Genomic DNA, 15,812 nt, shown 5'->3' on the forward strand with positions numbered 1-15,812 from the left:
ACGTGACAGGTGCCATTGAGTATACCTGGGAGGGGTTGCGTGTGTGCTGCGGTCGAAGTTTATGGATATTGCCTTGTTTACTGCTACTGCGGCGAGCATTCAAGTAACTATGCATTTATGGCTGACCCAAGTCCACCACGGGCATCGTAAAAGCCCAGGAGAAATGAGCAGTGAGAGGCTCAGCCCCACCCTGGGCGCCAGCCTGCAGTGCCCTCACTATCGAAAACTCGGGAGGACAGCTCAGGGTGGAGGACACTCAGGGCAGGTAGGACAGGGCCCAACCGGGCCCCGCAGGCACCTGAGACAGCAGATTTCAACCTGAGCTCTGAGTTCCTTGGCGCCTGAACTACACATAGTTGGGGTGCTGTCCCTCCAAGTTTATAGTTCAGCAAGTCTGGGGTGGGACAGGCACCTGAGCTAACCCTCGCTGGCTACCCCAGGCTCATGGCACCCTGGGCGTTTCGGGCATTTCCATAGCAGACTGGGCCCAGGAGGTCAGCTCTGGCTCCGTTATCTGTCTCCTAGAAGCTGTAGAATCTTGTTCTCTAGGAAATCCGTCCTGTGGCAGCTTTACTCAGCCACGTGCATCTTCACCCAAGTGTTAAGCCCTTGAGAAGGGCGCACGCGGTGGTCAGGATTCACTCGCTGAGAATTTCTGATTTATCTCTTTTCTCAAAACCGCTGTGCAGTCTGTCAAACTCAGGGTGAAGTGTGAAAACAATAAACTTTTTAAAAGAAGGATTGCTGGTCTTCCCTAGAACTAAACTGCATGAACAGGAGCCCGTTTGCGCCTGCATCCCACAGATGTGTGTGGAGCAAGTGGAGTGAAGCTGTGAAAAGGAGCAACCAGGATGCAAGAGTGAAAGCAGATGATGCTCCAGGACCTCCCAAGGGCTCAGTGGTTATACCCCAGTCCCATGACCCTGCCCCTCCCTTGCCCGTGTGCATGCCTGGCTGTGAAGGACACTACAGGGCGAAGGGGTCCCAAACCTGGGTGGGCTCAGAACGCCCTGGCGCTGTGAGGGGCAGAATAATGACCCCCAATGTGGCCCACGCCCTAATCCCGAAACCTGCAGGGATATTAGGTAACTAATCATAGGACTGAAATGGGAAATGATTCTGGATTATCTAGGAGAACCAATATGATCACAGGGTCCCTAAAAGGCTGAGACAGTGTCAGAGAGATGCCACCGGAGAAAGACTCTGGCCATGACTGGCTTTTCGACAGAGGAAGGGGCAAGGGTCAGGACTTGCCCAACTGTGGGGCTTACCACACACTTTGGGGTACCCTTGAATTCAGTCTATTTTCACACCCAGCTGCCCTTGGGCATCAGTCCTTCATGTTCTGTTTGCCCGGTCTGGGCTGGCTGTGGGCACAGATGGCTCCCAACTGAGGCCTGGCCTGGGCTGTGTATAACCTGCCGTAACACTTGCTGTCTGGGGCTTTTCAGCACCCTGGACAGTGTTAGCCCAACTGGGGATTGGTTCAAAAGGCGCTTAGGCGTGAGCGGGGTCCTCATGGGGGCTGTTCCCAGCAGCATGTAGCCAAGGACATGATGGTCTCGGGGTGGCAGGTCAGAAACAAGCCTGTGTGTCAGGGCTCAGCTCCTGGACCTGACCCCTGGCTCCGTACCGGTGGAGAGGAAAGAGGGAGGGAGGGCGGGCGGGCAGGTGAGGAGCTGGGCAAGAGGCACTGTGCTGAGGGCTCTGGTGCAGGCAGGTCCTGGATGTGGGCTGCAGGAGGGCTTGGTGCCTGGCGCCACCAGCACTGGCACCAGCACAGAGGAGTGACGGGGAGCGAGGGGAGCAGCTGGGAGTGATGTTGCCTGCCCTGGAGACAGTGGGAACCTGAATGATAATCGGCCTTTCTGTACCTTCTTGACACACATTTCAGTCTGAGAAAGTTTTAAAAGGACTAAAGGCAGTGTTTCTGATAAAACCTCAGGAGCAGCCAGGCAGCCCCAGCTCCCTGGCAGGGCTCACTTCTCCCTCGAGGAGGATCTGTCCTTGGGTCCTGGGGAGGCCATGGGTTCCCTGGGACGATTCTCCATATCAGGCTGCCCACCTCGCCTGAGACAAACCCGTGTCCTGCTGCCTGCATGGTTCCCTTCACCTGTGTGGCCATGGCAGACGGTCCCCATGACCTGAGTGCGCTAGGTGCAGGGGCTGCTGCAGGCAGGGACTCATTCACTTCGCCTTGGAGATCAGCCTGAAATTCCCACCACCCACGTGGCGCAAGGCCAGTGCAAAGGATGTGGATGTGGCTTCCTCAGGACGCCCTCCTCTGGCCTGCTTGGCAGCAGGGCCTCCCTGCCACTTTGCCCATGGATCTGCCAGGTGCATCCTATGGTCACCCAGACAGTGCTGCGCAGGACCCCAGCCCGCAGGGCCCCAGGCACCAGGTGCCGGGCTTTCTCCCATGTGGCGAACAGCATGGACGGTAATGTCTAAGCTGGGCTGCGTGCTGAGAGGGTCAGAGGCGTGAGAGTGTCTGGAAGCAATAACCACAGGTCTCGGGGTCGGTGAGTATAATGGGTCGGGTGATCTGTGAGCGAGGGCGTACAGTCCAGGACCTCCCGCCCTCAGCGGACCTCGCTGTCGGAGACCTTGCTGTCCTGCAGCTTCAGGCGCATGTTCTGCTGCACATTCTCCTGCTTCCGCCTGCGCCAGATGGGCAGCTGGGCCATCGCAACTCCCGGGACCAACAGTGCAGGCAAGAAGGACAGGAGCCCACAGATGGCCTGCACCCAGCCCGGGTAGGACTTCTCCTGCCGCGAGGGGAACTGCTTCTGCAGAGACACAAGGCCACAGGGTGAGTGTCCGAGGGAGGGGGCAGCGTCCCCCCCGACCCACCACCGGGGCAGAGCGAGGCTGACCCGCAGCCAAGTGAATGTGGTGGGTGGGCAGCTTCCCCCAATCTCTTCCTGAAATGAAGCAGCAGGTTGGTTCATTCCAGGTGGATGAATGGAAAAGACACGGGGCCAGGGGCTGCTCCCTGAGCAGTGAGGGCACAGGGGGATGAAGGCTTAGGACAGGACGTGGGCCGAGCCTCCTGTGGGGGCTGGGCTCTGAGAGACAGGCCGCGAACCTAAGGGGCTGTGTTCTGAACAGAGCCACCCTGTGCACCTGAGGGAACCCACCATCGCGAGGTTGCCTCGGCCTGACCCACGGGGCATCATTAGGCCCTGGGACCCCCTCTGTCCCCTCTGTTGGGGAACGAGACAACACACCGACTTCAGGTCCTTCCTTTGAGGTTCACAAGGCACTACTGTATGAACCTAATAGGATAATGTTCACAAAAATTCTTTGAGAAACAGATCCATGCCTCCTTCCGCTCATGATGTCCTGGGCAGCTCCCCCCTCCACAGGGGGATTTGGACGGAATTGCTTCCATGCTCCCACAGGGGCACAGTGAGGTTCAGAGTGGCTAGACGGGGTGGCAGGTCAGCCGGGTCACATGGCTCAGCCCTCGGACAGGGCTTGGTGGCAGTTCAGTGACACCTGCTACATGCACCTTCTCTCATCTCAGACTGGGAGTGGGCAGTGTGAGGCGCTTGTCCCCACAGCACTTGGGATGTGCGGCTGGAGGCTACTCCTCTGTGTGCGGGGCTCAGGGGGGGACCTGTGATGTCACCAGAGTCTGGAAACTGCTTGTCCTCCTGCTACTGGCTGAGGCTGTCCGGGCTGCCTGAGTCACCTCTGATGCTCCAGGGCACTCTCGGGGCCTCCTGACCTCGATGACACAGCAAAGGCAGCCCACAGGGTCACTTAGGGTACACTTGTCCACCATGAATGCCATCTGGGCTTGGGAGCACCAGAGCCGGGCCGGGCCAGGCCAGGCCCGAGGCAGATCCCAGGGTCCCTGGGGCCCCATCCGAAGGACCTACGTATTGGGGGTTCCAGGCCTTGTAGCTCAGTGTTGTCCAGACCAGGAAGATAATATAAGCCACGAAGATGGTCAGCAGCAGCAGGGGGCTGATGACCTTCCAGGTCACACGCCAGTAGAGGCCAGGCCGCCTCCCGGTCATCCATTCAATGTCGTCACAGAACCTGCCAGAGACATTGGGCTTAGGTTCCCCCAACGGGCCCCATGTCTGCAAGCCCACATGCTCCGCCAGCAGCTTCATCCAGTGTCACCAAGATGTGGCCTGAGGGGCTGTCCCCCACTCCATGCCATCCTTTGCCCCCATGGCTTCCTGAGTAGCCACCTGACGGGCAGCCCTCTCAGATCCTGATGAGGACTCAACTCCCGTCGATAAGTGGAAATGTCCTGAGCGAGGTCAGTCCGGCCGAGGAAGGGGACTGGGCAGGGGATGCTTGAGGGGCTCCTGGCCTGTGCCAGTCAGCAAGGAGGAGGTCAGCCCAGCCCCAGCCTGGCCCCTGGGTGAGGTGCCTCTGGGCGGGAACTGTGAGTTCCACCCCTGGGAGGCTCAGCTGCTGGGTGAGAAGCAGCAAAGCTCCTGCCAGCCCAGCTGTGAGAAGGAAGCAGGTGCCTGACCTGGGGCCCTCAGTGCCCAGGGTGGAGAAGGGACCTGGACAGCATTGACCCCGAATGTACAGCAACTGCATCGAGAAGCCAATGGAAGGGCAGGACCCCCTGAGGCCCTCCCTCTGCTGGCTCCCTCCAGCCCAGCTCCACTCCAGGTGTTTCCCAAGATCCCACAGCTGGCTGAAGTCCAGGGCTCAGTGTTCATCCCACATTACCAGGTCAGGCCCCTGCCAGACAGCTGCCTCTCACTTGCTCCTCTCCAGGTGGGCAGTGTCTCACCTCGGGACAAGCACGCTGGCCCCTGTGCCCACAGAGCGGGGGGAAGGCCCTGGATTTGTGACTTCCAATATTCCTTGGAACCAAGGACAGAGAGTACAACCTCTAGGGCCACTCGGGCAAGGCTGTGGTCAGGGGTGGCAGGTGTGAGTGCAGGTCTGAGTGTGTGTGTGTGGCAGGTGCAAGTTACAGGTGCAAATGCAGGTGTGAGTCCAGGTGTGAGTGAAGATGTGAGTGAAGGTGTGAGTGACAAGTATGCAGCAGTCCTGAGCCAGGTAGAGATGGATAGGACAGGTGCTAAGCCTTCTCAGAGGCCTCCAGGAGGGCATCTGGGCCTCCTGTGCCCTAGTGTCTACCTATCCTTATACTTGAGGAGTCTGCCCCATGTGGCTGGAAACTAGCCATTTTGTTTCTTGACTCCCGATAGTCGGTAGGCTGGTACAGCCACATGGGTGGGTCCTGTGGGGGCTTCTGTGGATACCTGGGCGCCACTCTTGGGAGGGGCCTCAGATGATTCTGTCTCATCCCTGTAGCTGCCCTGGAGACTGGCAGCCACGATGCCCAGACGAGGGATGTATACGAGGGATGCTGGGGACAGAGGGGCAGGACCCCAGCCCCAGCCGACGCCAAAGGAAGTGGAACTCACCGTTCCATCCCATAAACATAGACGACGCCGATCACCTCGAAGAAGGCGAAGATGATCAGGTTCAGGGAAGCAGCGTATTTGTCGAAAATCTCGAGCCAGTAGTTCCCAGACTGCAGCGTGAAGCAGGTTGCCACAAGGAAGCAGAGCAGGCAGACCGTCCCTGCGGGCATGCACACTCATGCCTCGCAAGCTGCCCTGCTGCTGCCTGCCCAGCTCTCCCACCCTCCCCCTGTCTGCTTGTCCCCACCGATTCCTGAACTGTGCCCAGAGGGCAGGAGTTTGCTGGGACTGGCCTCAGAGGGCAGTGTGAGAAGGGATCCCTGCTCCAGCCCTGCTCCGCTCCCCATCATGGCCCTTGGGAGTCAGTATAGGGCCACTGGGACCAGCCCTGAGAAGTGACAAGGCTGACCCCGCCCTCCATGAGACTGACACGGCCCTCGAGCCCTCATGGAGGAGGGTGTCTGGACAGTGGGTAGGAGTGAAACCAGAGGCAGGTGAACAGCGAGGACACTCACCAGTCAGGATCTCCTTGGGAACCCATCGTGGCAGGACCCCCATATCCAGGAGTGGCGTGATGACACCCTCGATGTTCCCGAACATGGATGACAGTCCCAAGGTGAACAGCATTGCGAAGAAGAGCACGGCCCACGCGGGAGCTCCCGGCATGTGCAGGATGGCCTCCGTAAAGACAATGAAGGCCAGGCCGGTGCCTGAGGCGCTCTGCAAGACACACACAGGCGCACTGGGACACACGTGCATGGGCTCCCAAGCTTGACACATACACCGACACTCCTCATGCTCAGACACATGCACCAACATGTCCTGAGCTGTGAGACACATGCCCTGACACCCTCCTGGCCTCGGGTGAGGTGCCTTCAACAGCCTGCAGCCAGCATGTGCCCTGGGACCCGGGCCGCTGGGCTCAGGCACCATCAGACCACTGCCCCGAGGACCTGCTCATCTCAGCCTGCTGCACGGGCCCCGAGGGTCAGCGGGCCCTGTGCGCAGCTGCCAACTCCTCCACAGCCAGTGACGCCCTCCCCTGGTCAGCAGCAAGGCCAGGCCCTCAGTACCTTATCCAGAAAGTCTTGCAGACGGCAGGACTCCAGATGCAGCCCGGCCAACCTCTCAGGCTGGGTGGCATTCAGGTGTGTGAGGACAGCAGCGTACTCGTCCCTGGAGATGCTCTGGTCTGGGAAATCAAACTCATTGGTGAGGCTGAGGATGTTCCTGCAGGGACAGAGGCGGAGTAAGCGCTCAGCAGGCCCGGCTCCCACAAGTGAACATGCCCAGAAAGGACCACGACCATCCCAGTGAGGGTCAGCCCCTCGGAGCTGCCAGAGTCTCCAGGACACCTGGTGGAGGGCGGGCCCGGAGGGTCAGCTCCCCGGTAGGTAAAACTGGCCCTGGGCAGTGGCAGCTCCTTGCCTCCTGCACCTGTGGGTCCCCAGCCAACACTGGGTGCAGGGCTCCCCGAAGGCCCGGGGAGGGTGGGCCAAGCTCGGCTCCTCTAGCCTCACAGTCGGAAGAGCTTCGTGCCGCCTCCAGGGCTCCTGACCCAAAGGAGTATCGTAGGTGCTTCTGTATTTTCAATTTTGCCTGCTTGTTGCAGTTATTTGTAACCTCAGAGTCAGCACCGTGGCCCTTCCGTAGTATCTGAGGACATGTTCAGAGCAGTACATCCTACCGAGACCGGCCAGGCCCGCACCGCCTTCCTGTCTCACCTCTACTGTGGACAGGGTCCTTCTTACAGCCCAGTTAGGGCCATGGTTTTCACATCTTTTGTGCCTTTTGATGGTGATTTTGCTGTTTAAATGTCCCCCAAGGACAGTACTGATGTGTCACTAGATGCAGTGAATAGGACACACCACCCAGAAGCTCAACCGGCTGACCCCTAGCCCAGTTAATGGATCAACAGCTCGCGTTACCAGGCGGCTCCGGGGAATTACACTGCCCCCCAGGGCACAGGCCCGCAGCGCCTCTGGAACCTTCCGCCCCGCCTGGGAGCACTGTCTGTCCTCTTCCTCCCTCTGCAGGCTCGGCCCAGCACCTCAGAACAGTGTCACGTTAGCACCGTGGACATGGCGTGGACATGGCGGAGCACCTTCTGCGGCCCTCAGGGGCGTCCTTCCTGCCTTCCAGCTCCTGGTGCTCTCGGCTTGCAGCCTTTGCTTGTCATCACACGGCCTCTCCCTGTGTGTCTGTCTCATATAAGAACCCTCTCCTGAATTCGGGGCACCCTATCCAGTACGATCTCATCTTGATCAACACTCTCTGCAAAGACCCTATTTTCTTTTTTTTTTTTCTTTTTTTTTTAAAACTTACTTTACCGTATTTTATTTATTTATTTAATTTTTTTTTAAATTTATTGCTTAAAGTATTACAAAGGGTATTACATATGTGTCCATTTTATCCCCCCGCCCTAGACAGTCCCCTAGCCTCCCCTATCCCCCAATGTCTTATGTCCACTGGTTATGCTTATATGCATGCATACAAGTCCTTTAGTTGATCTCTTACGCCCCTACCTCCTGCCCCCCAACCCTTCCCGGCCTTCCCGCTGCAGTTTGACAATCTGTTTGAGGCAGCTCTGCCTCTGTATCTATTATTGTTCAAAAGTTTATAATGAAGACCCTATTTTCAAATCAGGTCACGTTCTATGCTCTGGGTGAACATACCCTTTGGGGGACACTCCCCCTCCTGCCCTAAGGAACGGGGAGGTCACTGAGTGGGACCCTAGGGCAGCAGGCCCCATCTGGTGGCCCCCGGACACTGTGCTCACCTGTCCAAGCAGTGCCCATAGTCATTGGCCGCCTTGAACCCCAAGACAGAGAAGACAGCAATGGAGGCGTAGAGGGAGGTCATGCTGTTGATCAGGGCGATGGTCACTGCGTCCTTCTCGCAGTCGTTCCTGAGCAGATGGAGCGCCTGGCTGTGGTTAGGCCCTCGGGAGGACACTCGGAGGGAGCATGCTGCCTCAGCACCCCACCTGGATGCCCCCACGTTGCTCCTGGGCCCTCCTGTGCGTGACCCAGAAACTCTGCACTGTTCCTGGTGCTCTCAGGACAGCCTTGGCCCCTCCCGCCCACCGCTCCTCACCAGCCCCTCCTGCCTCCAGGCTGCTGAGGTGGGTGAACTAACTGCACACGAGCTACTGGGGTGAGAGGTGAGACAGTAACTGGTCAACACAGCCAGGGCCCAGCTGCCTTGGCCTCCGCCCCCTGCCCCTGCCCGCTCTGAGGGGCGGGAACACTGACACCACAGGAATTCGGTTTAGGAGTGTCACAGGGCCTCCACTGTGTAGTTTACTATGTCGTGGTTGTAACGGGAGTACCAGGTGGCTGTGGCTCCTTGCAGAGCGGAGGCCGAGTCTGCTTTAGTGACTACAGAGGTGACACGTGTGGCATCTCTGCTCCACAACCTCGGGAGCCACACACATGGTCTGTGTTGGTGTGCCCGACCCAGTTATGGCCTTGTTCCTGGGTTTGGTTATCTGGGCTCTCTTCCAGCAGCGGCTCCGGAACGTGCGGGCGGCTGCCTGGAGGCCCTGACCTCTGGCCCCGGGGATGACTCAGTAATTGCTGGAATGCCCAGAATCTGGTCTCATCTCATGTTCACCTTCGCTTGCCCTCTGTCCCAGGCAGGAAGCCCCATAAAGATGTGCTTAGTGAGACAGGCCCGGCACCTCGGTTGGAAGGGACCCACCCGAGCCCGGCCCTACCTGGGCGGGTTGTAACTCGCTAACGCGATGTGTCCTCCGAAGGCCAAGGACAGAGAGAAGAATATCTGGGTGGCTGCGTCCAGCCACACCCGGGGGCTCTGGAGGGTCTGCATCTGGAGGGAGACGGGAGGCCCTTGTGCCACAGGCCAACCTCACCTGCCCCACGCCTGCTGTCCCAGGGCTTGCCCAGGACTTCCTCTGGGCAGCGGTCATGAATGGTGTCACCTGCTCAGGCCCAGGGGCAGTTGAGGACCATGCAGGAGGGAGTGTGCTTGGAAGGGCCGCTTGCAAACTCGGCCTCCCGTCCTGTGACGTGTCAAAGAGCCCACAGCTCCCGTCCACATGGGACACCTGGGTGCTGAGAACTTGGCTGCAGACCCTCTCAGGCTGGAAATGGGTCTGAGCGACTTGAACCTGGGTGTGCTGATCTGCTCCTCTCAGACCTGGTGGATTTGAGTGACTTGAAGTCTCCCACCTGCAGGGGGGTGGTGGGGTCGGGGAGCAAACACACTTCCACACAAATGTCCCCTTCCCTCCCCTTCCCCTGGGGCGGGCACTGCCTGGGGAGCCTGGGGCGTGTGGTGCAGCCCCCGGAAGCTCCCAGGGGCTGCTGGGATCTGGAGAGCATGGAATGTCTAGAAGGGCTGTGGGCTCTGGTGGGCAGGCCCCTTGGTCCCGTGGCTCCTTGCCTGGTGGGGCTGTGAAGCTAGATGAGGTTCTCAGAGGTGTGGGGTCCAGAGCACTAGGGATGGGACAGCAGGTGCCCAGCCAGCCTCTCCCCTGAGCCCAACATTCTGCAAGCACCAAAGTCCACATGCCCCAAACTGTGTCCTCCTCCTGCTTCCTTCACCCTGACCCTGACCTCCTTCCCGAGGCCCACGCTCCCCTCCTCCTCCTCCTCACCCCACGAGGCCAGGGGGTGAGATGAGCTGGGCTGGGCTTGGCTGTGGCCCTACTTGTGTGCTCCCTGGTGCCTGGACTTCCATTTGAGACCCACTTACGTTGGGAGTGAACAGGTAGATTAACCCTTCCGTGGCACCGGGCAGGGTGAGTCCTCTGATAAGGAAGATGGTCAGGACCAGGTAGGGAAACAAGGCTGTGAAGTAAATTACCTGAAAGAAAGACCAGATTGTGAGACTTTTCAATGGTATCTGTTCTGCATGAAAATCTTTAGAGAGGCAGGCCTGCTGGGGAAACGCCTCAGCGGCCAGTGGCCCGTCATTGATCTGGGGCCCGGTCAGGTCAGGGCGGAGGGCACTGGGGAGGTGGTGGGTGGGATCCGGTCAAGCTTGGAGGGGTCGGAGCTCACTGTGGTGGTCACAGTGGACTCACATAGGTGTTTGTGCCTGTGGGTCAGCTGAGGGAAGCACTGACTTCCTGTGTGGGGGCCTCCCTCTTGTTCACACTGCGGGCATTGAGTTCTCGCTTCACCTCTTCCCACCCGACCCCCTGGCTGGCCACTCTCAGGTCCTCGGGGTCCCACTCTTGCCCACACCTGCACCCACTCTCAGCCCGGTTTGGGCAGGAGTCTGCACACACGGTGTCGATGCAAAATAAATCTCTTTTCTCACTGCCCCCCAGACTGACTTTGGCGGTCACCCTGGCACATCGTTAGGGACTTTCATCACTGGGCCGTCTGGAGTAGCTGGCTGGCTTGTTGGGCCTCACAGCTGCTCCGCCACCCTCAGTAACTCCAGTCCTCTCAAGTGTGGAGACCCTCATGTGAGAGGAGCTGTGACGCCCACACGCCCACTGAGGAGCGTCCAGGTGCACACGTGGGTGGGTCTGTGCAAGAGCTGCACAGCCACAACCGGGAGCCGGGGTCTCAGGTGCCTGGACCTGCACGGAGTGACTTAAAAAGATAGGTATGGCCCTGGTTGGTATGGCTCAGTTGGTTGAAGCAACGTCCTGCACTCCAAAGGGTCAGAAGTTCAAGTCCCAGTCAGGGCACATACCTAGGTTATGAGTTCAATCCCCGCTCAGGGATTGTGTGTGAGGCAGCCAATGGATGTTTTTTCTCTTATATCAATGTTTCTCTCTCTCTCCCTCTCTTCCTCTCTCTTTGGAATCAATTAAAAATATCCTCAGGTGAGGATTAAAGGGTGGGAGTGGGGGGAAATACTCAAAAATGAAAGAAAAAGAAACAAAGAACAGACCTAACAAGTTCAAAACAAACGCAAGTGACAGACTTCTATGAACCAGATCAATAATTGCATTAAATGTAGGCGGTCTGAACACCCTACACAAAAGGCAGGGATCATCAGATTAGATTGGGAGAAAAGCAAGACCAACTGCATGCTGTCGAGGACAAGAAACGCACTTTAAACAGAGGTTCCAACAGGTTAAAAGAAGCAGAATGGAAAAACATAGGATGTCAACATGGTCAGAGAGGCTGGGTGGCTATGTTAATATCTTAATTGACTTCAGAGCAAAGTCTATGACTAGGGTAAGGACGGTCACTCTGTACGGATAAAGGCATCGATTCTCCAAGGAGATATGACAGTCTTGATGCCCAAGCCTCTCCCAGCAGAGCCTCTAAACCCACTCTGACGGCAGTGGGGGGAGGGGGCTCTGCACCTGGAGGGAGTAAGGGAGAGGGTCTGCCCTGCAGGCTCTCACCTTTCCGGTGGATTCGATGCCTCTAATGACACACAGGTACAGGACTGCCCAGCAGGCCGCCAAGCAGACCAGCAGCCGCCACTGGATGGAGCCGCTGTCGTCGATGTCGGCCGTGATGTTCAGCGTCTGCCGGTACCAGAAGTAGCTGACGGAGCTGCTGCCCTGGCACTCCTCCACGAACCCTGAAACCAGGAGGTCTGGTCACGGGGCTGGCCTAGGGGCTCAGGTGGGATTTGGGCTTTGCAATCCTCCGCCCAGGAATGAGACTGTGCATAATGCACCCTGGACCGGTGCCCTCCGCTGCCCAGGGCGCCCAGCATGGCCAATGGGGTGGACACAGGGAGCCTCCAGGCCTGACTTACCATCAGGCACCCAGGGTCAGCGTGGTTCAGAATGAGTGAAACGCAAGCTCATACCAACCAGAGGTGGGAGGGGAGAACGTGAGCAAACAGCTGAAAACAATGACCGTTTCCCACGTGGCGGAGGCCTAGTCAGATCCAGCACCAGACTGGCGTCTGGACCTAACAACCTAATTCAGCCAACGCTGCCATCCCCTGCTCACCCTCTCATCACTGGGCCCAGCGTGGCTCTTAGCCCACAGCGGAGCGTGTCTGTGGCCCCTGGGCCCAGCCGTGAGCAGAGACATGGGAGAAGAGAACCAGAGCTCGGACGCGCTATTTCAGGGTGACCATGAGGGTCTCCGTGCGAAGGCAGGGCGTGAACTCCCCTGGTCCCGGGCACTACCTGTCTGGTTGAGGTTCAGCGGGCAGGTGCTCCAGGGCAGCGGGTGCTGGAAGGAGTTGAGGAGGTACCACAGCACCCAGGTCAGGACGGTGTTGTAGTAGAGACTGATCAGGAAGGACGCGGTGAAGCAGCCCAGCCCTGTGGGCACACGACGGACCGTCACCGTCCTCCCTGTTACAGACTGTCTTGACTCACCTTCCGCCATTTCTGCTGCCCCACATCTGGCTGAATCTCCTGGCTGAGGACACATCATTTTATGAAGCCCTGCTCAGCCCCTTCATCCATGCCCACGAGCTTCCGGGGCACGCGGGCTCAGCGTGTGCGCAGGCCCACAGGGCTCAGGACACGGGACAGCCTGCCGCTGCTCTGTGGGGCCAGCCTGTTGCCTCCTTGTCCTGCACCCTGAGCTCACTCCATGCAACACCCTCCACCCAAGTCCGTCCTCAGGGGAACCGAATGGGGCCTCCTCGGAGTGTGCCTAGGGGTGGCTCCCACAGGGACACTGCTGCCGTGGTCTCCCTGCACCTTTACACCAGGTCTCTTCTTTGCCTGCAGGTTCTGAATCACAAGCAAACCCACCACGCCCTGGAATGGCAGCCCTCACCCTGTCCCTCCCCCACAGCTGCAGGGGTCCCAGAAAGGCAGCGTACCGACTCCGCCCAGGTAGGGGGAGATGGCCTTCCACACCCCGACGCTGCCTCTGCGCAGGCGCTGGCCGATGGCGAGCTCGATGTGGAACAGCGGGATCCCCTCGAAGGCCAGGGCGATGAGGTAGGGGATGAGGAAGGCCCCTGCAAGGACGGTGCGGTCAGCAGGGCATGGCACCTGGGCAGGACGATCACTGCGGCCTCCCTGAGAGGGGACGGAGCGCACGTGGGGCCCAGTGCTGCTGTCTTAAATCACTTGGCCCCATCCAGCTTGTCAGTGTTTCGGGGGCGCTTTCATCAGCAAATGGGCTGCTCTGTTCCTACTGAGACCCCGTGACCCCTGGTGACCGGCTCCCTTGGGACGTGGAGCTGCCCCATTCACACAGAATTCTGGGGAAGGTCAGTGCCTCAGATTGTCTGCCCAGCTGTGCCCCGTGTTGGGGTGGGACCTGTCTCTCTGTCCCTCAGTGTAGTGGAAAGAGCGGAACAGAAAGCTTGGTCCTGGTGGCTGAGCCGTGTGAGAGGAGCCCTGGCTTCTCCCAGAGCCACAGACCCGGGCACCCAGCACGATCAGGATCTGCAGCCTCTGCCTGCAAGGCCTGCAGACCGGGCCGGCTCTCCCACCCCAGACCCTGTGGCCTCCCCGGGCTGTCGGGAGAATGGTGTTGTGAGCTTTCCGAGGGGCCTGGGGGAGGCTTACTGTCAGGAGACACAAGGCTCAAGGTGCTGCCTTGCCCCAAACCCCCATCAAGGTTCTGACACCTCTGGGGGCGAGTGACCGGCAAGTTTCCTCCACCTCATCTACATTTCCAAAAATTCTACATGCCGTGAACCTTCTTATAGCCAGAAAAAATAAGCAAACTTTACAGAAGTGTTGCCCTCATAACCAGGCAAGCCACGTCCAGCAGTGCCTTTGTCCTCTGCTCTGCTCTGCGGAGCGGGGCCATGGAGCTCCCGCAGAACCCAGGGCTTCCTGCCCATTTCCCTCAGACTCAGCCCTGTCCTCTGGCTCCCATGGCCACCAGGACAGCCACCTGCTTGCCCTGGGAGTGGGAAAGGATGGCTCCTGACCAGAAAGCGTGGGGGGAGAGCTCACCCACCCGCCCACCCAGACTTTCCTTCGACCCTCGCTTCCGAGGCAGGAAGGGCCGGAGGAATTGCCCAAAGAAATGCTCCCCACATTTCCAACCAGAGGCCTCCTGGGGCCTGGTGATCACCTCGAGGTACCTCTGGGAGCCCTCAAGTCCCTCAGGAGCAGAGGTGCCTGGAAGGCAAGTGGACCTGGCACGGAGGCAAGACACCCAGAGGGTGGGACCCCAGAGAAGAATGAGCCCAGGCTGGGAAGTCCCTGCTCATCATGTCGGGGGACAAAATCTGGAGCTGATCCAGGACGGCTGCCCAGGGTGGTTCGTGCCCGTCTGTGCCCTCAAGTCCTCACGCCCATTCACGCTGCTCCAAGAGAGGCAAGCTCATGGCTTTAGTCGTGTCCTTCTATCAATAAAATGACTCTACTGCCCTGGCTGGTAGCTCAACTGATTACAGCATCATCCGGATATGCCAATTTTTCAGGCTTGATCCCCAGTCAGGGCACATACAAGAATCAACCAATGAGTGCTTAAATGCAACAACAACCCCGCCCGCTTCCTTTCTCTAAAAATCAATTTTAAAAAAAGAGAGAGAGACTCTAACAGGCTGCATTTCCCCATAGACCCGCAGCCTCCTGTGGAGACCTACTGTCTTAGGCATGCTCGAAGCCCAACCTCTTTCAAAGAGAGCAAGGAGCTGACAGCGCAAAGACTCAGGAACCAAAGGCCTGGCAAGCCTGACACAGGGGCAACCCCAAGGCAAGGCTGGGCAGGAGCAGCGTTGGGAGGGTTCGCCTGGGTCCCAAGAGCTCTGATGCCCTCAGACGGTTTCTCCCTGGGCCATGGCGTAGCGCTCTTCCCGGAAGGACCACTCCCACCCGGCAGGAACCAGTGATGACCCAGGCCGAGGTGCGCCGTTCCCCTTCTCCTGTTTGAGGATGCGGCCGGCACAGGCTCACCTCCCCCGTGGCTCTGGCACAGGTACGGGAACCTCCAGATGTTGCCCAGGCCCACGGCAAACCCCACACAGCTCAGGAGATACTGGAGCTTGTTGTCCCACTTGGGCCTCTCATCCTCGCTGCTGTCCCCCAGTGGGTCTGGTCCCGGGGCGCTCGCCATGCCTGGTCTCTGGAACCCTGGAGACTCAATGCTCGAGCCTCGGCTGGGCCTTGAAGCAAGGAGCAGTCGCCCCTACAGGTGTATTTTTTTTTGTTATTTAAAGGAAAACTGTAGATCCAGTTAATTGCTAACTCAGCCAGGCCCTGCTCTGGCACGCAGCCCCTCCTTGGCCCCCTCCCATCTCAACAGCCCGCAGGTGCCACCACCAATGAACCATTTCCAACAAGGGCCCCTGTTGCCTGCGGGGACACTCAGGGGCCCCAAGACTGGGGCACACTTGACTATCTTGATTGTGAGATAATCGTCTAAGAAATACTACAGAGAGCCATGCACCCAGTTCCCCCAATGGCAACATCTTGCAAATATCTTGTCAACATCACAATGGGATGTTGATGTCCATATGTCAGCTCAGCACCTGCCCATCACCAGAGGGTCCCTCCTGTCTCTTTTTCTTTCTTTTTTAAAATAT

General features: G+C 58.7%; 1 protein-coding gene across 1 annotated transcript; it reads right to left on the reverse strand.

The window, feature by feature from the left end:
- Positions 1–2,514: 2,514 nt before the first annotated feature.
- On the reverse strand, positions 2,515–15,382 carry SLC6A18 (solute carrier family 6 member 18). The gene is made up of 12 exons (XM_081089589.1): positions 15,184–15,382; positions 13,143–13,283; positions 12,493–12,630; positions 11,749–11,930; positions 10,131–10,241; positions 9,130–9,242; positions 8,191–8,319; positions 6,485–6,641; positions 5,927–6,131; positions 5,412–5,571; positions 3,888–4,050; positions 2,515–2,789 (listed from the first exon to the last, which is right to left on the reverse strand). The coding sequence occupies exons 1-12, from the start codon at positions 15,341–15,343 to the stop codon at positions 2,583–2,585; spliced, it is 1,866 nt and encodes a 621-aa protein (XP_080945715.1). The 5' UTR covers positions 15,344–15,382; the 3' UTR covers positions 2,515–2,582.
- Positions 15,383–15,812: the final 430 nt, after the last annotated feature.

The sequence above is a fragment of the Myotis nattereri genome (assembly GCF_964212035.1).
Source record: "Myotis nattereri genome assembly, chromosome: 4".
NCBI classification, from domain to species: Eukaryota; Metazoa; Chordata; class Mammalia; order Chiroptera; family Vespertilionidae; genus Myotis; species Myotis nattereri.